General features: G+C 37.2%; 2 protein-coding genes across 6 annotated transcripts in view; one reads left to right on the forward strand and one right to left on the reverse strand.

Annotated features, from left to right (window-relative positions):
- Window positions 1-1,291, reverse strand: part of ATP13A4 (ATPase 13A4) — a 167,286-nt gene extending 165,995 nt beyond the window's left edge. Inside the window, exon 1 of the mRNA XM_063107150.1 lies at window positions 1,047-1,291. Coding sequence (XP_062963220.1) covers window positions 1,047-1,291 — 245 coding nt within the window. The remainder of the gene's footprint in view (window positions 1-1,046) is intronic.
- OPA1 (OPA1 mitochondrial dynamin like GTPase) overlaps window positions 1,195-17,714 on the forward strand; it is a 104,957-nt gene continuing 88,437 nt past the window's right edge. For all 5 annotated transcript variants that reach the window (XM_063091727.1, XM_063091752.1, XM_063091744.1 and 2 more), the window contains exon 1: window positions 1,195-1,407. In XM_063091727.1, the coding sequence (XP_062947797.1) occupies window positions 1,376-1,407 (32 nt within the window). In that variant the 5' untranslated portion in view covers window positions 1,195-1,375. The remainder of the gene's footprint in view (window positions 1,408-17,714) is intronic.

The raw sequence follows: 17,714 nt of genomic DNA on the forward strand, positions 1-17,714 counted from the left end.
GTCACCACAATTAAAAAAAAAAAAAATCCTCAGAGTTCTGCATTTGGGTAAATTTAGTATGGATGGCTGGGTCTATATAATTGGTATTGTTGAGTAGATGGATCTGGACTTATGATTCTGACAATTCAGGAAACATGAATTTTCATTATGCTTTGTGTGTGGGTGCCCCTGAAGGAACAGGGGGCAGAAAACCCTTTGATTTTAGTCCCTGCTATGCCACTAATTGGCTTTATAACCTTTCGCAGGCCACATCCCTTTCATGGGCCCTAGTTTCTTCAGAAAACATAAAATTATCTAGTTGGAAGCAGAAAAGGGTATTTAAAGCCACGGAACTGAGGTTACTTAGGGAGAGAAAAGAAGGGGCCCAGGAGATCTGAGATGTGCTACTCTCCAACATTTAGAAGTTTGGGAGAGCAGTAGCTCTGGGAGAAAAAGGAGAATGTGATATTCCTAAAGCCAAGACAAGGAAGTAGATAAGGGAGAGTGCTCAGCACTCAGCATTCTAAGCTGAAACCTGCTGAGAGGTCCAGTGACCACTGGCAGTGTGGTAGGTACTATTGGAGACCTTGACAAAGATCATTTAAACAAATTGGTGGGATTAAAAGCCACATGAAAGCCGGTTAAAGAGTGAACGAACAAAATCATTTTTGACGCCTTTTTAAACTACACAAGCGTATTCCAAACTCATGCGTAATTGATCTGAGCCTCTTTCAGGTCGGATATTCAGCGATTCTAAAGCACTTAAGCTATCCCTGACTCCTCCCTTTGCAGCCCAAGGACATGAAAGTGCTTTTAGCCAAACACACCCAACAAAAGAATGGAGGAAACGGGCAACCATTCGTTTATTACTCTGTTACTGTATTCATCTTGTATTCTGTAGGCTCCTCCATGCTCCCTCAATACCTAAATCTTATTAAATCGGACGCCACCAGAGAGCATTTATCAATCCGGATTTCATGCCCTTCACCACGCCGGTCCCTGCACACCTCTCCATCCTTCCTCTCTCCCAGTCGTTAACCTGGGAGACTCGAATTCATAGCTCCAACCCGGAAAACTGAGGACGGGATGGGAGGGGAAGGCGGAGTACACTTGTCCCGGTCAGAGGCTCCGGGCGCATGCGCCACTCCTTCACGGACCGTTTGTGCTGCCGGCTTAAGAAGGGCGGGGTGGTTGTTTCCGTGACGGACTGAGTAAGGGTGCCGGGCAGGCTCTTGCGGAAGTCCATGCGCCATTGGGAAGACCTCAGTGGCTGCTCTGTGCCCTTGCTGTTGAGGGCCTCTTCCTGGGTCATTCTTGGAGCAGAAGCCGGGCTGGGGCTGACACGGGGGCTCCCGCGTGGCCGTCTAAGCGCCTGTGTGACCTCCTCGCCGGCGGAATGTGGCGACTACGTCGGGCCGCCGTGGCCTGGTAAGTGCGGGCTCTGACCTGGCTCCGTTATTTCTGAGGCCTCTGGACATCAGGGTTTTTCCATCCTTACTTCCAAATTGTGCAGACAATTCTCAGGTCAGGCCGAAGGCTGCTGGGGAATTCCTGGATATTTTCGAGGCCCCAGAGTGACAGGATCCCTGACAAGGTTTTCCTAAGGTACCAGCGTCAGTACTGGCCTTTGTCCCTGTCTCTGTCCAACTCGAAGATTCTGGACGCCTCTCAATCTTGGCCCGTCTCTGTTTTCCTTTTGTTTCTGCCTTTTACACCGTTGTGCCCTCGCTGTTATCTCTTTCTTTGGTTGACTCTTTTTTTTTTTTTTTCTGTCCGCTAGCAGCCCGGTCTGGCTCTGTTCATATATCGCCCTCTCATCGTTTCTCTTAACTCTTAACTCTCTTTTCTTCCACCTTCACGCCGTGTGTACATTGCACATGCAGATACTTCCCGTGTGGAGGGGCCTCTACCTCCGCCCCTGCCCCTGCGCTCTCCCGCTGATCGGAGTCGGATCTAAAGCAGTGACGCTCACAAGGTGTCAGAGATGGTGATTAGAGATGACTGCTTATTAATAGCAACCTTTTTCGGTGTTTAAGGAGGGAGACTTGCGTTGTGATATAAGTGGTGAATGTGTCACCGCCTTTCTAATCACACTGTCATTGTCGCCCTGGCCTGGTTTAATTCTAAGTAGAAAAATCAGAGTAATCTCTAAATTTCTGTGGGTTGCTATATGTATTTTATGAGTTTAGATTTGATTTTATCTTTATACATAATTTTGTTATAATATCCTTAGATACCTTCAAGCTTAACTCATTGTTGCAGGCATCTGGTAGGAAGTAATATGCATCAAGTAAGGCTGGAAAAACTTGGTTTTCCTAAATTAACTCAACCTCTAAACACCTGTCCGGAATTTTTCAGAACTTTTCAAATGGTGTAGATAAATTACAGTGTCTATAAGGAATGGAATCCATTTGTTTTGTGAAGGTTAACTGGACTCCAAATACAGAACTGAATGACATACAGCAGTTACGGTGTTAGCCAATTAGAATAATTGCATAGTTATTTCTAATCTTATGGAACTTTATTTTTTTAGTAAAGTCACAGCCCCTGGTATTGAAGTGTTATTTACAACCCTTGTATTTCTTCCCCTCAATAGTTAATGAGGAAACATATCTAATTTTCTTTAAGTTAAAAAAGACTGCAGGAAATAGCATACTCTGTTGGAGCAATTGAGATGTGTAGGAAAAACTTTAAAAATTTGATTTAAAAACAGGTTTATAACTGGTATTATTTGTTTATTCAATTGGATGCTATTGGGCTAAACTGTTTCTAAAGTTATTATGGACTCCATAGAGTCACTCCTTAAAAATATCTCATGTTTACAACACAGTTTAGCTACCTGAAGAAGCAGAGATGTGGAAAGTCAGAAGCCCCAAGCTCTGGAATTTGTCTTTTTCTGTAGTTCCTTTGCATGTTATGAAAGAGTACAGATAAATTCCTACTCTTTAACAGATGGGAACATAAACATTTTTGGCATACATATATACACATAAATACATGCTCATGGACACGCGAGAAGACCAATGACTAACGTTTATTTGGGTGCAGTAAAATATTTGTATGAGATCATTGAAAAAAAGAATTATATATTAGGAAATGTTTTATATAGGTTGAAAGAAATGGTAGATAAGCAACAGAGTAGATGATTTCTTGGGGAGGGGGACCTATTTTACATCACTTCTGATTTTTAGTTTTGACTTAATATAGAAGCCAATATTCAAAATTCTTTTCCTTAAGAACTGTGAAGGCACTGCTACATTTCCTTCTAAATGAGAACTCGCATGACAATCTGATTTTTTTCTCTGTTTGTAGGTATCCTGTTTTTCCCTTCACAGAAGCTTTTAGGATCTTGGCTTTATCCTTTATCTTGAATTTTTCAAGGCTTTTTGTCCAGGTGTGGGTCTTTTTTTTCACCTCTCCCATGGCTTGGCACTCATTGCACCTTTCTGTTGAAAAGATTCCTATCTTTCTTCACTTCTGGGAAATTTTTCTTCTCATTTCTTTATTTTCTTCCTTTCATTTTTCTTGTTCTTTTTCTTTCTAGACACCATTAGAATATTGGTCTTCTCAGATTGATCCTATATGTTCGTGATCTCCAAAATATGATCTATACCTTTCACTTGTTTTTTTAAAAAAGAGTTGTAAGCATGTACCCCAATATGTGTATATGCACACTTATTTTTAAATTATATACATGTACCTCTGTACTAATTAATTATTTACATTGTAAGTCTATTATAACATAATCTTAAAGGATAAAATACAAAAATGCTGCATCTAGAAGCTTTGGAACCTTCCTGAATCCCAGTAGATCATTTTGTGTATCCCATTGAATGCATTCTACCTCCATTCTCCCACACCCTTTGAATGCCACTTCTCTGCATCACTTAATATTTCTCTTATGTTTTCCATCTTTTTTCTTTATGTTCTATGTTCTGAAGAATTTCATTAACTCATTTTCTGGTATTGCTATTTTTTTATATTAGCCATTGCAACTTTAATTTTCATGAATTACTTTTTACCATTTATTAAATTCTTAAAGACATGTTTGATTCTATAAACTTTTTATTGTTCTTCAATTGTTATTTCTGAATAATGGCATGCTTTTAATTTATGTCTACAATGTTTTTTAGGAATCCTCCTGAGAATATTAATTTGGATTTTATATTTCTGCTTTTTCCAGCCATGATAATATTATTGTTTATCTTTGTCCTTGTCCTAGGAGTTGTTGGTTTTCTACAGGAGTCTGGTTTTCTAATTATATTTAGTTTATGATTTTGGGGGGGAGGAGGGGTGTGGGGAGGCTGGCTGGTACAGGTTTTGAGTCCTGGACCTCAGCATTATCAGCACTGTGCTCTAACCAACTCAGCAACAGGACCAGCCCTGGATTATCTAAACGTATTTAAACATGAAGGACTACTGATTGATGTAGATGTCTGTGCAGGTTACCCCTGAATGAGAGGGCTGATTTACCAGACTGTATTTTAGCTGTATGATGTATCAACAAGCAAGCTCAGTTTAGGTTTTTTAGGGAGTGGGCAGGTGATCTGAGCTTGTTACAAATGCCAGTATTGTTGGGAGCTCCCTCTATCCCCGCCATTCTCCCTTCCCACGCACATACACTTGGAACCATTAGCTCTTTCATGTAAGATTGCTCAGCCTGAGAACAATTGCTGCTGTTAACATTCAGTTGAATTGGTATGGGGTAGAAGGTGACCCAGGCAGTCTTTCCTTAGATGGTGCTTCAGTAAATCTCAGTTTCTTATCCTCTTTTCACTCTCTTACCTGGATCTCAAGAGGACCGTGTTGTGAAAAATAGTCCTCTCCTATATGAGCATTTTTTTGAACTGGAAGCTGTAGAAGTAATTCTTTTTTTTGTTTGTTTTTGTTTTTTGTTTTTTGGTAATGTTCAAATTCCTTTCTGTATTTTTATTTTTTATAATTAATTTATTTTTTAATTGTACATTTTTATGGGGTACACTTTGTTGTTTCAATACATGCATACATTGTATAATAATTTAATCAGAATAGTTAACATATCTATCACCCAAACATTTATCATTTCTTTGTGGTTATAACATTCATGATCCTCTTTTCTGGCTATCTTGAAATATGTAATACAATATTATCGGCTTTAGTTACCCTAGGACACCAGAACTTATTCTTCCTATCTAACTGTAATTTTGAAACTTTGTACCTGTTTACCAACCCCCCCCCTCCCCCTTCCCTGCCTCTGGTAACCACTCTTTGACTCTCTTTTTTAAAAAAATTTATCTTTACTTAATTGACCCAGGATAATTGTGTATATTTATGGGGTAGAATGTTGTATTTGACTTGCACAACATTTATACTTGATGCAATGGTCATATCAGGGTATTTAGCGTATCCATCACTTGAAGCATTTGTCACCTCTTTGTGTTGGAAATATTCAAAATCTTCTCAATTAGCTACTTGAAATTATGTGGTAATTTGTTGTTTACTATAGTCCCTTTATATTGCTGTAGAACACTAGATCTTATTCTTCCTCTCTACAATTTTGCATCGATTGATTCTCCTCTTCACAAATCCCCTTGCCCCAGCCCCTTACTAGTCTCTAGTAACCTCTACTCCACTCTCTAGTTGTATGAGGTCAACTTTTTTCACTTCCATATATGAGTGAGAACATGTGGTATTTCTTTTTCTGTGCCTGTCTTATTTTACTTATAATTTTTGCCAACAGCATCAGTGTTGTTGCAAACGGCAGACTTTCATTCTTTTTATGGCTGAGTAGTATTCCACTGTGTATATATATCACATTTTCTTTATTCAGTAATTTGTTGGTGGACATTTAGATTGGTTCCAACTCTTGGCTATTGTGAATAGAGCTGAGATAAATGTGGGAGTGTAGGTATCACTTTGACCTGTTGATTTCCTTTGTTTTAGATATATACCCAGTAGTGGGGTTGCTGGATCAAAAAGTAGTTCCAACTGTAGTTATTTGAGAATCTCCATACTGTTTTTCATAATGGCTGTACTAATTTACATTCCCACCAACAATGTATGAGTTCTCCTTTCTCCGCACCTCTGCACCTCACCAGCATTTGTTATTTTCTGTCTTTTTGATAATAGCCATTCTAACTGGGGTGAGGTGATATTTCATTGTGGTTTTGATTTGCTTTTCTCTGATTAGTTATGTTGAGCATTTTTTCATATATCTGTTGGCCATTTTTATGTCTTCTTTTGAGAAATGTCTATTCAGCTCCCTTGCCCATTTTTTTTTTTTTTTAATCAGATTGTTTTTTTACTATTGGGTTGAGTTCCTTCTATGTTTTGGATATTAATCCCTTGTCAGATGCATAGTTTGCAGACATCTTCCATTCTGCAGCTTGTCTCTTTGCTCTGTTGGTTGTTTCCTTTGCTGTGCAGAGGGTTTTTAGTGTAATACAATCCCATTAATTAATTTATTTATATATATATATTTGCTTTTATTGCTTGTGCTTTTAAGGCCTTATAAAACCTTTGCCACTTCCAGTGTTCTGAAGTGTTTCCCCTATGTTTTCTTCTAGAGGTTTCATAGTTTCAAGTCCTACATTTAAGTCTTTAATCAATTTTGAGTTAATTTTAGTATATGGTGAGAGAGAGAGGTTGAGTTTCATTCTTCTGCATATGGTTCTCCAGTTTTCCCAGCACCATTTATTGAAGAGACTATCCTCTCCCTAATGTATGTTTTTGGCTCCTATATCAAAAATCAGTTGGTTGTAGGTATGTGGATTTATTTCTGCATTCTCTGTTCTGTTCCATTGTTCAGTGTGTATGTTTTTCTGCCAAGTGTCATGCTGTTTTGATTACTATAGCTTTGTAGTATAATTTGAATCTGATGCCTCCTGCTTTGTTCTTTTTGCTCAGGATTGCTTTGGCTATTTGGGGTCTTTTGTTGTTTTATATACATTTTTGGGTTTTTATTTTTTCCTGTTACTGTGAAGTATGTCATTGTTAGTTTCACGCAGATTGCGTTGAATCTGTAGATTGCTTTGGGTAGTATAGTCATTTTGACAATACTGATTCTTCTAATCCATGAACATGGGATGCCTTTCCATTTTTGTGTCTTTAACCTGTGTTATACTTTTCATTGTAGAGCTCTTTCACCTCTGGTTAAATTTATTCCTAGGTATTTTATTTTTTCTTGTTGTTGCTATTGTAAATGGGATTGCTTTCTTGATTTCCTTTTCTGCTAGTTCATTGTTGTATAGAAATGCTACTAATTTTTGTATGTTGATTTTGTATCCTGCCACTTTACTGAATTTGTTTATCTGGTCTAGTAGTTTTTTGGTAGAGTCATTAGGTTTCTTTCTGTAAAATCATGTCATCTCTAGACAGGGACAATTTGACATCCCCCTTTCCAATTTGGATGCCCTTTATTTCTCTTTCTTGCCTAATTGCTCTGGGTAGGACTTCCAGTACTGTGTTGAATAAAAGTGGTAAGATTGGGCATCCTTGTCGTGTTCCAGTTCTTTGGGGGAAAGCTTTCAGCTTTCCCCTTTCAGTATGATGTTAGCTGTGGGTTTGTCATAGATAGCCTTTATCGTATTGAGATACTTTCCTTCTATACCTAATTTGTTGAGAGTTTTTATCACGAAGCATTATTGAGTTTCATCACATGCTTTTCTGCATCTATCAAGATGATCATTTTTTTTCCTATTATTTTATCGATGTGATGTATCACATTTATTGATTTGCGTTATGTAGAACCATCCTTGCATCCCTGGGATAAATCCCACTTGGTCGTGGTGTGTAATCTTTCTGATGTGCTTTTAGATTTGGTTTTCTAGTATTTTACTGAGGATTTTTGCATCTGTGTTTAGTAGGGATACTGGCCTGTGTAGTTTTGGTTTTTTGCTGTTGTTGGGTACTTGCCTGCTTTTGGTATGGGGTAATGCTGGCCTTGTAGTATGAATTTGGAAGAATTCTGTTCCCTTGAATTTTTTGAAATAGTTTTAGAAGAATTGATATTAGTTTCTCTTTAAATGTGTGGTAGAGTACAACAGTAAAGCCATCTGTTCCTGGCCTTTTTTTTGTTGGGACACTTTATTACTGATTCAATCTCATTACTTCTTATTGGTCTATTCCAGTTTTCTATTTCTTCTTGGTTCAGTCTCAGCACGTCATATATATCTAGGAATTTATCCATTTCCTCTAGGTTTTGAAATTTATTGGCATAGTGTTGTTCATAATAGTCTCTAATCATCCTTTGTATTTTGGTTGTATAAGTTGTAATGTCTCCTTTTGCATTTCTGATTTTATTTATTTGGGTCTTTTCTCTTTTTTTCTTGGTTTGTTTAGCTAATAGTTTGTCGATTATCTTTTCAAAAAACCAGCTTTTCATTTGATTGCTTGTTTGTATTATATTTTTAATCTCAATTTCATTTATTTCTGCTCTTATTTTTATTATTTCTTTTCTTTTGCATATTTTGGGTTTGGTTTTGTTCTTGCTTTTCTAGTTTTTTGAGGTGCATTGTTAGATTGATTTTTGAAATCTTTTTTTTTTTTTTTTGATATGATATAGGTCTTTTTGATATAAACTTTCCTCTTAATACTGCCTTGGCTGTGTTCCATAGGTTTTGGTATGTTGTGTTTCTGTCTTCATTTGTTTTACAAAATGTTTTAATTTCCTTCTTAATCTCTTCTTTGACCCATTGGTCAAAGGAACATGATGTTTAATATCCATATATTTGTGTGGTTTTAGAAGTTCCTCTTGTTATTTCTAGTTTTATTCCACTATGATTAGAAAAAATACTTGGTACGATTTCAATTTTGTTGAACTTGTTCAGAATTGTTTTGTGGCCTAACATATGGTCAGTCCTGGAGGATGTTCCATGTGCTGATAAAAAGAATGTATATTCTGCAGATGTTGGATGAAATGCTCTGCAAATGTCTGTTAGGTCCGTCTGGTCTGTGGTGCCTTTTTAATCTTATGTTTCCTTGTTAATTTTCTGTCTTTTTGATCAGTCCAATGCTGAGAGTTGGGTGTTAAAATCCCTTGCTATTAATTGCGTTGTTGTCTATCTCTGCCTTTATATCTGATAATATTGCTTTATACATTTGGGTGCTCCGATGTTGGGTGCATATGTATTTTTAATTGCTATATCCTCTTGTTGTATTGATCCCTTTTTCTTTATATCATGCTCTTCCTCATCTCTTAGTACAGGTTTTGATTTAAAGTCTATTTTATCTGATGTAAGTATAGCTGCTCCTGCTTGCTTTTGTTTTCCATTTGCATGGAATATCTTTTTCCATCCCTTCACTTTCTATCTGTGTGTGTCTTTGTAGGTGAGGTGTGTTTCTTGTAAGCAGCATATGAATGAGTCTTTTTTTTTTTTTTCTTCCTTTTATCCATTCAGCCAGTGTGTGTCTTTTAACTGGGGCATTTAATTTATTTACATTCAAGGTTATTATTGATATGTGACATCTTACTCCAGTCATTGTAGAAGTAATTCTTGAAGATGCCTTTCCAAATACTAGGAGTTTGGTTTGATTCAATTATCTGTCCCAGGGGGCTAATTGAGGGACATTTTACATGTAGTTACTGACCTGAAATACTGGATTACCATACTCCCTACCCCTGTTTGTGCCCCTAACCCAGAGTTATTGCTGATACCACTGTGAAAATAGGAATTTTAGGGATTCAGAAGTGAGAAAGGGGGAAAAATAATAAAAAGCAAAAACATCTTAGGGATGAATTCAGTCCTGCATTTCATCTAGTTGGGTATGTATGTGGATTAACTCTGTTCTAAAAGATGCAAATAACTTTTTGAGGGTTAAAGGGCTATTTATTCATTCATGCACTAGTGGAAGTTAGTGCAGAGTAATATTGAAATAACATTTATTGAGCACTTATTCTGTGCTGGCCACTACTAAGTTTTTGTCACCTGTTTTTTCTCGTTTATTTCTTCCAAAATTTTAAGTTTATTCAACAAATTTATTGAATGTCAACCATTTATGAGGCACTGGGCTAGACCTTGGAAATAAGTTGCTAAGGAAAAGAAGACCTTGGCCTTATGAAATTTGAAGTTTACTGGTAAAGACAAATATTAATCCAATAACTACACTATTATGTAAGACAAATTTTATAAGCATTATGAAGAAAAAGTACAGAAAGCCATGAACTCTAACAGGGGGACTTGCATTATAATGAAAGTATAGGGAGAGTAAGGAAGGCTTGAGATGAAACTGGATTGTGAGCAGTAGCAGGATTAAGTAGGTAGAAGAGTTTGTCCAGGAACAGCAGTTATATTGGCCATGAGGTGGCACAGTTGAGGAACTGGATGAAAGCAGTCTGGGTGGAGCTTGGAGGCAAGTGGAAGAGAGGCAGGGACAGACTATGCTGTGCTCTATAGACCAGGAGTTTGGATTTTATACTAAATGCAGGGGGAACGATTTAAGAGATTGAGGCAAGTGAGTGACAGTGGTTAGATTTGTATTCAGAAGAACACTATCATGATGGGTGAGATGAGGGAGGTATCAAAAATGAATCCCCCCAAACCTGTGGCTTATGTAACTGGATAGCTGCTTTTGCCATTTCCTGAGATAGTAAATACTGCAGGAGGGTCAGGACTTTGGTGCAGGGGAGATGAGAGGTCATGGTTTTGGACATCTTGAGTTTGAGGTACTTTTTTGATATCTAAGTGGTGATGTTGAGTAGGCATTTGGTCACAAATGTCTAGAGCTTAACTGTTTGTAGTAAACATAAATTTGAGAAACATGGGTGTTTAGGTGGAAATTGAGGAAATGAATGTAGATAAGGTTGCCTAGGGAGAGGGAGAAGAGAAATAGGTTAGGTCTAATTATTGATTTTCCAAGATTTAAATGGCAGTTGAGGAAAAGGAGACTGAAAAGGAGTAACCATTGAGGTGTGGGTAAAACTAGAGACTGCCAAGGGAACAGAAGTTCCAACAATGAGGAGGTATCAACATTGTCAGATATTGCTCAGAGGTCAGGTAAAATCAGAATTGGAAAAAAATGCCCATTGGAAGCCTTTGGTGTCCTCAGTAAGAGCTGTTTCACTGAAGTGATGGGAATCAGGTGGGTTTCGATTTAATAAAGTAATTAGAACAGGGAAATGAGTTACTTTTTATTCTTCTTCTTTAAGATTAGAGTCTTGCCTTATGATTCCTGAAAGGGCAGGAAGAGAGAAGATTCCAGACAGGCATTCACCTTTAACAGGAGAAGAGTTACTTGGCGGTAATCTTATGTGGGGTGAAGATGATGGAGGCAGATGCAGTAGGTGAACAGTTTTCATATGAGGAAGTCGACCGTATTTTCTACTTATGGCTTCCATATTCTCTGTGAAGTAGAGGGCAATGTCATCTCCTGAGAGTTGGGGGAGGTATGGAGAGATATGGAGGGTTGGAAAGTGGAGAATGTTGAACCAGTGCTAGCAGAGAATGGAAGAACGAATTGATAAAAGAAATAAAGGAGGGTTGTCAGGCAGTTCTGAGAGCCCTGTTGAGATATCCATCCAGTTGGGTGTAGTTTTCTCCAGTAGTTTTTCATTTCCCTGGGTACAGGCAGTGAGAAAAGCAATGATAAGGTTCATCTAGCATTTGTATTTTGCTACACAAGTGAAACAAAAAGTCAGAGGGCAAAGGAGTCCAGAGTATTTTCGAAAAAATGAAAATAATGAAATAAGGAAACGGGATCTAAGGTGAATAAGTAAGTAAATAGATGAGGAGGAGACTGATATATAAGGAGTAGACTAATATGTAAGGAGAAGCGAGAAGTTTCAGAGTATCAGATACTTAAATTAGTGATTATTGACAGTAACTCTCTAATCTGGCTATTATCCCTTTTTAACAGTTTAAGAATATGAGGTGATTTGAGGCAATTCATAATTTTCCCTTGATTGCACAGCTAGTAAGCAGTGAAGCTGTGATCAGAACCAAAGTTCATCTAACTTAAAAGGCTGTTGGGGTAGAGTTGAAAGAAGTTTGAGCTGAATGTTACAGAACCATCAGCTATTCCCGCAGTTGATTCATCTCTTGAGTTTCTTTATATCTGGAGGTGGTAAAGCCTCAAGGTTATTAGTGACTCTTCTTTTTCCTTCCTCCTATGCCTAGTCTGCCATTCTGTATCCACCTTCCCTTTCCTTTCTCACTACTGCCACCTCACTTTAGACTCTTCTCTCCTATGTCTGGGCAAATGAAATAAGGTCACCTTTTTGCTCCCCTTCTTGTCTACTTTTACCTAACATTGCCAATAATATCTTCTTTAATTACCATTTAGTCTTCCTCTATTCAGAAACTTTCAGTGGCTCCCTGTTGCCTGCATAATAAGGTTTAAACTTGGCCTGGTATTCAGTGCCTCTATAGTTAGTCTTTATTTTTATTTTTATTTTTTTTCATGACCGGCACTCAGCCAGTGAGTGCACCGGTCATTCCTATATAGGATCCGAACCCGCGGCGGGAGTGTTGCCGCACTCCCAGTGCCGCACTCTACCGAGTGTGCCACGGGCTCGGCCCTATAGTTAGTCTTTAGATCATCTCTCCAGTTTTACCTCCCACTTGGAACCTTCTATACCAGCTCATTTGTGTTTCTTGCCCTTTCATTGTCTTACTTCTGTGTCCTTTTCTGGGATTTCTGTTCTCTTTTTTTGACTCTCCATTTTCTGCTTGATTTTTAAGTTTTACTTTTTTTGGTGAAGTTTTCACTGATCATCTCAACTCCTTGGGATCACTCACTTTTTTCTGAACTCTTATACCACTTAACTGTCTCTGCTGTTCCTTTGACATTGAGACATTTGTTGTGTTATTAATTTTCATGTGTGTATGATTGCTGTGGTGCAGCAATTTTGAAGCTAAGATGAAGGTTTTGCTTTTTATTTATGCTGAATTTAATCTCTTGTTTAATAAAAGAAGACAGGGACTTTTTATAAGAATGGCAGAAATTATGATTTATGTTGGAGGCAGAGCTTTAAAAAAAAAAAAAGTACAGAAAGTTTACAGACTTTTAAAAAGAAGGTAAGTGTTTTTATGACCAGAAGTAACACTTAAATGTAGAATTACAAATGAGCAATGTGCCTAATCCTGGGATATGTATTTTCTTCCACTATTAAGTCCTGTTTTCCTCAGGTTTCTTGAGTTGGAGGGTTCCTATAGAGTCTTAAATCACAGCAAGGCACAGTGTCATCCTGAGGGTTCCAGAGGAGGTGGCAGCGTCCTATCTGGGGCCAGACCTATTTATGCATCTGCTGCTTCTCACACTCTTGCCCACTCTTGTCTCTTGTGGAAAGAATTTGGGCTTTACAGTCAGGCTGACCCTATTTTCAATCTCTCTCCTACCATTTGCTAGTCATTCTACCATAGGCAAGACATAGTTTTTAATAAAAACAATTTTGTAAAATAAGGATACTTATCTTACTGGGTTTTTCTGAGAGTTAACAGTAGCATATTTGTAAAAACATCTAGCAAAGTGTCTGGTACTTAGTAGAAACTAAGAGATACTCCTTTTCCCCCACCATCCCCCACCATCCTTCTTCACAGCATTGTTTCTGTGTTCCTTGATTTTTTTTTTTTTTTCCTTAAGAAGTTTCTAGCACTATCTAATTAAGTGAATTAATATCTTTAAACAACATAAAATCAGGCCTGGTGCATAGTAAGCAACTATGAATGTGTGTTGAATAAGATCAGACATATGGTTCTTAGTAACTTTTTTCTCTGTGGGAGGGAGAGGATAGATCTCAGACAGTTTACGTATACATTTATATTCTCTTCTCTTGGAGGCTTTTTTGCCACTTTCATTTTTCTGGAGAACCAGGTACCTAAGGTGAGATTGATTAATTACCTTAATTTCCATCCCTGGACTATCTCAGGATTGGGAGACATAAATAAGGGGGCAAAGAATAGGTGTTCTAAGCTGTTGGAATTTTGTGCTTGAAAGCAAAAATGTTCGTGCATTTTTGTTTCAGACTTTTACTTATGGTGAATAGCTGTTATTTTTTTTTATGTCTTCTTCCCTCCCACCCCCCGCATTTTTGTGTGTGTGTGTATTTATTTATTTTTAGCTCCCACAAATAAGTGAGAACATGTGATATTTCTCTTTCTGTGCCTGACTTGTTTCACTTAATATAATTCTTTTTAGGTAATCCATGTCGTTGCAAATGGCAGTATTTCATTCTTTTTTTATAGCAGAGTAGTATTCTGTTGTATAGAAATACCACATTTTCCATATCCGCTCATCTGATGATGGACATTTGGCTGTTTCCAACTTTTAGCTATTGTAAAGAGTGCTGCAATGAACATTGGAGAACAGGTATACCTTCGACTTGATGATTTCCATTCCTCTGGGTATATTCCTAGCAATGGGATAGCTGGGTCATATGGTAGATCTATCTGCAATCGTTTGAGGAAACTCCATACAGCCTGCATCATTTTGCAGTTGCACCAGCAATGTATGAGAGTTCCTTTTTCTCTGCAACCTCACCAGCATTTATCATTCAAAGTCTTTTGGATATTAGCCATTCTAACTGGGGTGAGATGGTATCTCAGTGTGGTTTTGATTTGCATTTCCCGAATACTGAGTGATGTTGAGCATTTTTTCATGTGTCTGTTGGCCATTCGTTTATCTTCCTTTGAGAAATGCCTGTTTAGCTCTTTTGCCCGTTTTTTAATTGGGTTGCTAGTTTTTTTCTTGTAAAGTTGTTTCAGTTCCTTGTATATTCTGGATATTAATCCTTTGTCAGATGTATATTTTGCAAATATGTTCTCCCACTCTTGGTTGTCTTTTAACTCTGTTAATTGTTTCTTTTGCTGTGCAGAAGCTTTTTAGTTTGATATAATCCCATTTGTTTATTTTTCCTTTGGTTGCCTGTGCTTTTGGGGTTGTATTCATGAAGTCTGTGTTCAGTCCTACTTCCTGAAGTGTTTCTCCTATGTTTTCTTTAAGAAGTTTTATTGTTTCACGGTGTATATTTAATTCTTTACTCCATTTTGAGTTGATTTTAGTATATGGTGAGAGGTATGGGTCTAGTTTCATTCTCCTGCATATGGATATCCAGTTATCCCAGCATCATTTGCCGAAGGGTCAGTCTCTTCCCCAGTGTATAGGCTTAACAATCAAAGACCAGATGGCTGTAGGTGTGTGGGTTGATTTCTGGATTCTCTATTCTATTCCATCGATCAGTGTGTCTGTTTTTATGCCAGTACCATGCTGTTTTGGTTATTATAGCTTTGTAGTATAGTTTAAAGTCAGGTAGTGTTATGCCTCCAGCTTTATTTTTATTATTATTATTATTTTTTTGGCTCAGAATTGCTTTGGGTATGCATGGTAATTTGTTATTCCATATAAATGTCTGGATAGTTTTTTCCATTTCTGAGAAAAATGTCATTGGAATTTTGCTAGGGATTGCATTGAATTTGTATATCACCTTGGGTGGTATGGACATTTTCACAATGTTGATTCTTCCAATCCAAGAGCATAGGATATCTTTCCATCTTCTTGTATCTTCTCTAATTTCTCTCAGCAGTGGTTCATAGTTCTCATTATAGAGATTTTTCACATCCTTGGTTAATTCAATTCTGAAGTATTTTATGTTTTTGGTGGCTGTTGTAAATGGGCAAGCTTTCTTGATTTCTCTTTCTGCATGTTCACTATTGGAGAAAAGTATGCTACTGATTTTTGTGTGTTGATTTTGTATCCTGCTACTTTGCTGAAATCATTTATCAACTCCAAAAGGTTTTTTATAGAGGCTTTAGGCTGTTCGATATATAGGATCATGTCATCTGCAAAGAGGGACAGTTTGACTTCATCTTTTCCAATCTGGATGCCCTTTATTTCCTTCTCTTCTCTGATTGCTCTCACTAGTACTTCCAACACTATATTGAATAGGAGTGTTGAGAGTGGACATTCTTGTCTAGTTCCTGTTCTTAAAGGAAAAGCTTTCAGGTTTTCCCCATTCAGGATGATATTGGCAGTGGGTTTATCATATATGGCTTTAATTGTGTTGAGATACTTTCCATCTATACCTAACTTATAGAGAGGGTCTTTGTCATGAATGAATGTTGAATTTTATTAAATGCTTTTCAGCATCTGTAGAGATGATCATATGGTCCTTGTGTTTGATTTTATTAATATGCTGTATCACATTTATTGATTTGTGTATGTTGAACCAACCTTGCCTCCCTGGGATGAATCCCACTTGATCGTGGTGAATAATTTTACGTATGTGTTGCTGTATTCTGTTAGCTAGTATTTTATTGAAGATCTTTGCATCTATGTTCATCAAGGATATTGGCCTGTAGTTTTCTTTTTTAGTTGTATCTTTACCTGGTTTTGGTATCAGGGTGATGTTTGCTTCATAGAATGAGTTTGGGAGATTTGCCTCTGTTTCAGTCTTTTGGAATAGTTTGTGAAGAATTGGTGTCAATTCCTCTTTGAATGTTCAGTAAAATTCTGCTGTGACTCCATCTGGTTCTGTTGGGAGCCTTCTGATAACAGCTTCAATCTCCTTTATTGTTATTCATCTGTTCAGATTTTGTACATCTTCTCGGATCAGTTTTGGTAGCTTGTGGGTGTCCAGAAATTTATCCATTTTCTCCAGCTTTTCAAATTTGTTGGCATATAGTTGTTTATAGTAGTCTCGAATGATTCCTCATATTTCAGATGTATCAGTTGTAATATCACCTTTTTCATTTCTAATTTTTGTTATTTGGATCTTCTATCTTCTTTTTGTAGTTAGCTGTTCTGTTGGTTTGTCAATTTTATTTATCTTCTCAAAAAACCAACTTTTTGATTCGTTGATCTTTTGTAGTGTTTTTTGGGTTTCAATTTCATTAAGTTCTGCTCTGATATTAATGATTTCTTTCCGTCTGCTAACTTTGGGTTTGGATTGTTCTTGTTTTTCTAGTTCTTTAAGGTGAAGTGTTAGGTTGTTCACTTGCCATCTTTCCATTCTTCTGAAGTAAGCATTTAATGCAATAAATTTCCCCCTTAGTACCGCTTTTGCAGTATCCCACAGGTTTTGGTATGATGTATCATTATTTTCATTAGTTTCAATAAATTTTTTGATTTCCTGTTTGAATTCTTCTTGGAGCCATATGTCATTAAGTAGAATGCTGTTTAATTTCCACGTGTTTGTATAGTTTCCAGAATTTCATTTATTGATTTCTAATTTTAATCCATTGTGGTCTGAGAAAATACATGGGATAATTCCAATTTTTTTGAATTTGTTGAGACTTGATTTGTGACCTAATATGTGATCTATCCTGGAGAATGATCCATATGTTGATGAGAAGAATGAATATTTCTGAGGTTGTTGGATGGAATGTTCTGTAGATATTTGCCAAGTCCAATTGGTCTAGTATGTTGTTTAGATCTTGTTTCTCTGCTGATTCTTTGCCTAGATGATCTGTCCAATATTGACAGTGGGGTGTTCCGATCCCCTGCTATTATGGTATTACTGTCTATTTCCTTAGGCCTAATAGAGTTTGTTTTATAAATCTGGCTGCTCCAACATTGGGTGCATATATATTTATGATATGTCTTCTTGATGGATCAATCCTTTTATCATTATGTAGTGTCCCTCATTATCTCTTTTTATGGTTTTTAGTTTAAAGTCTATTTTATCAGATATAAAAATAGCTACTCCTACTTGTTTTTCATTTCTGTTTGCATGGTATGTCTTTTTCCATCTTTTCACTCTTAGTCTATGTGAGTCTTTATGGGTGAGGTGGGTCTCTTGAATGCAGCCTCTAGTTGGGTCCTCC

The sequence above is a fragment of the Cynocephalus volans genome, chromosome 1 (genome assembly GCF_027409185.1).
Source record: "Cynocephalus volans isolate mCynVol1 chromosome 1, mCynVol1.pri, whole genome shotgun sequence".
NCBI classification, from domain to species: domain Eukaryota; kingdom Metazoa; phylum Chordata; class Mammalia; order Dermoptera; family Cynocephalidae; genus Cynocephalus; species Cynocephalus volans.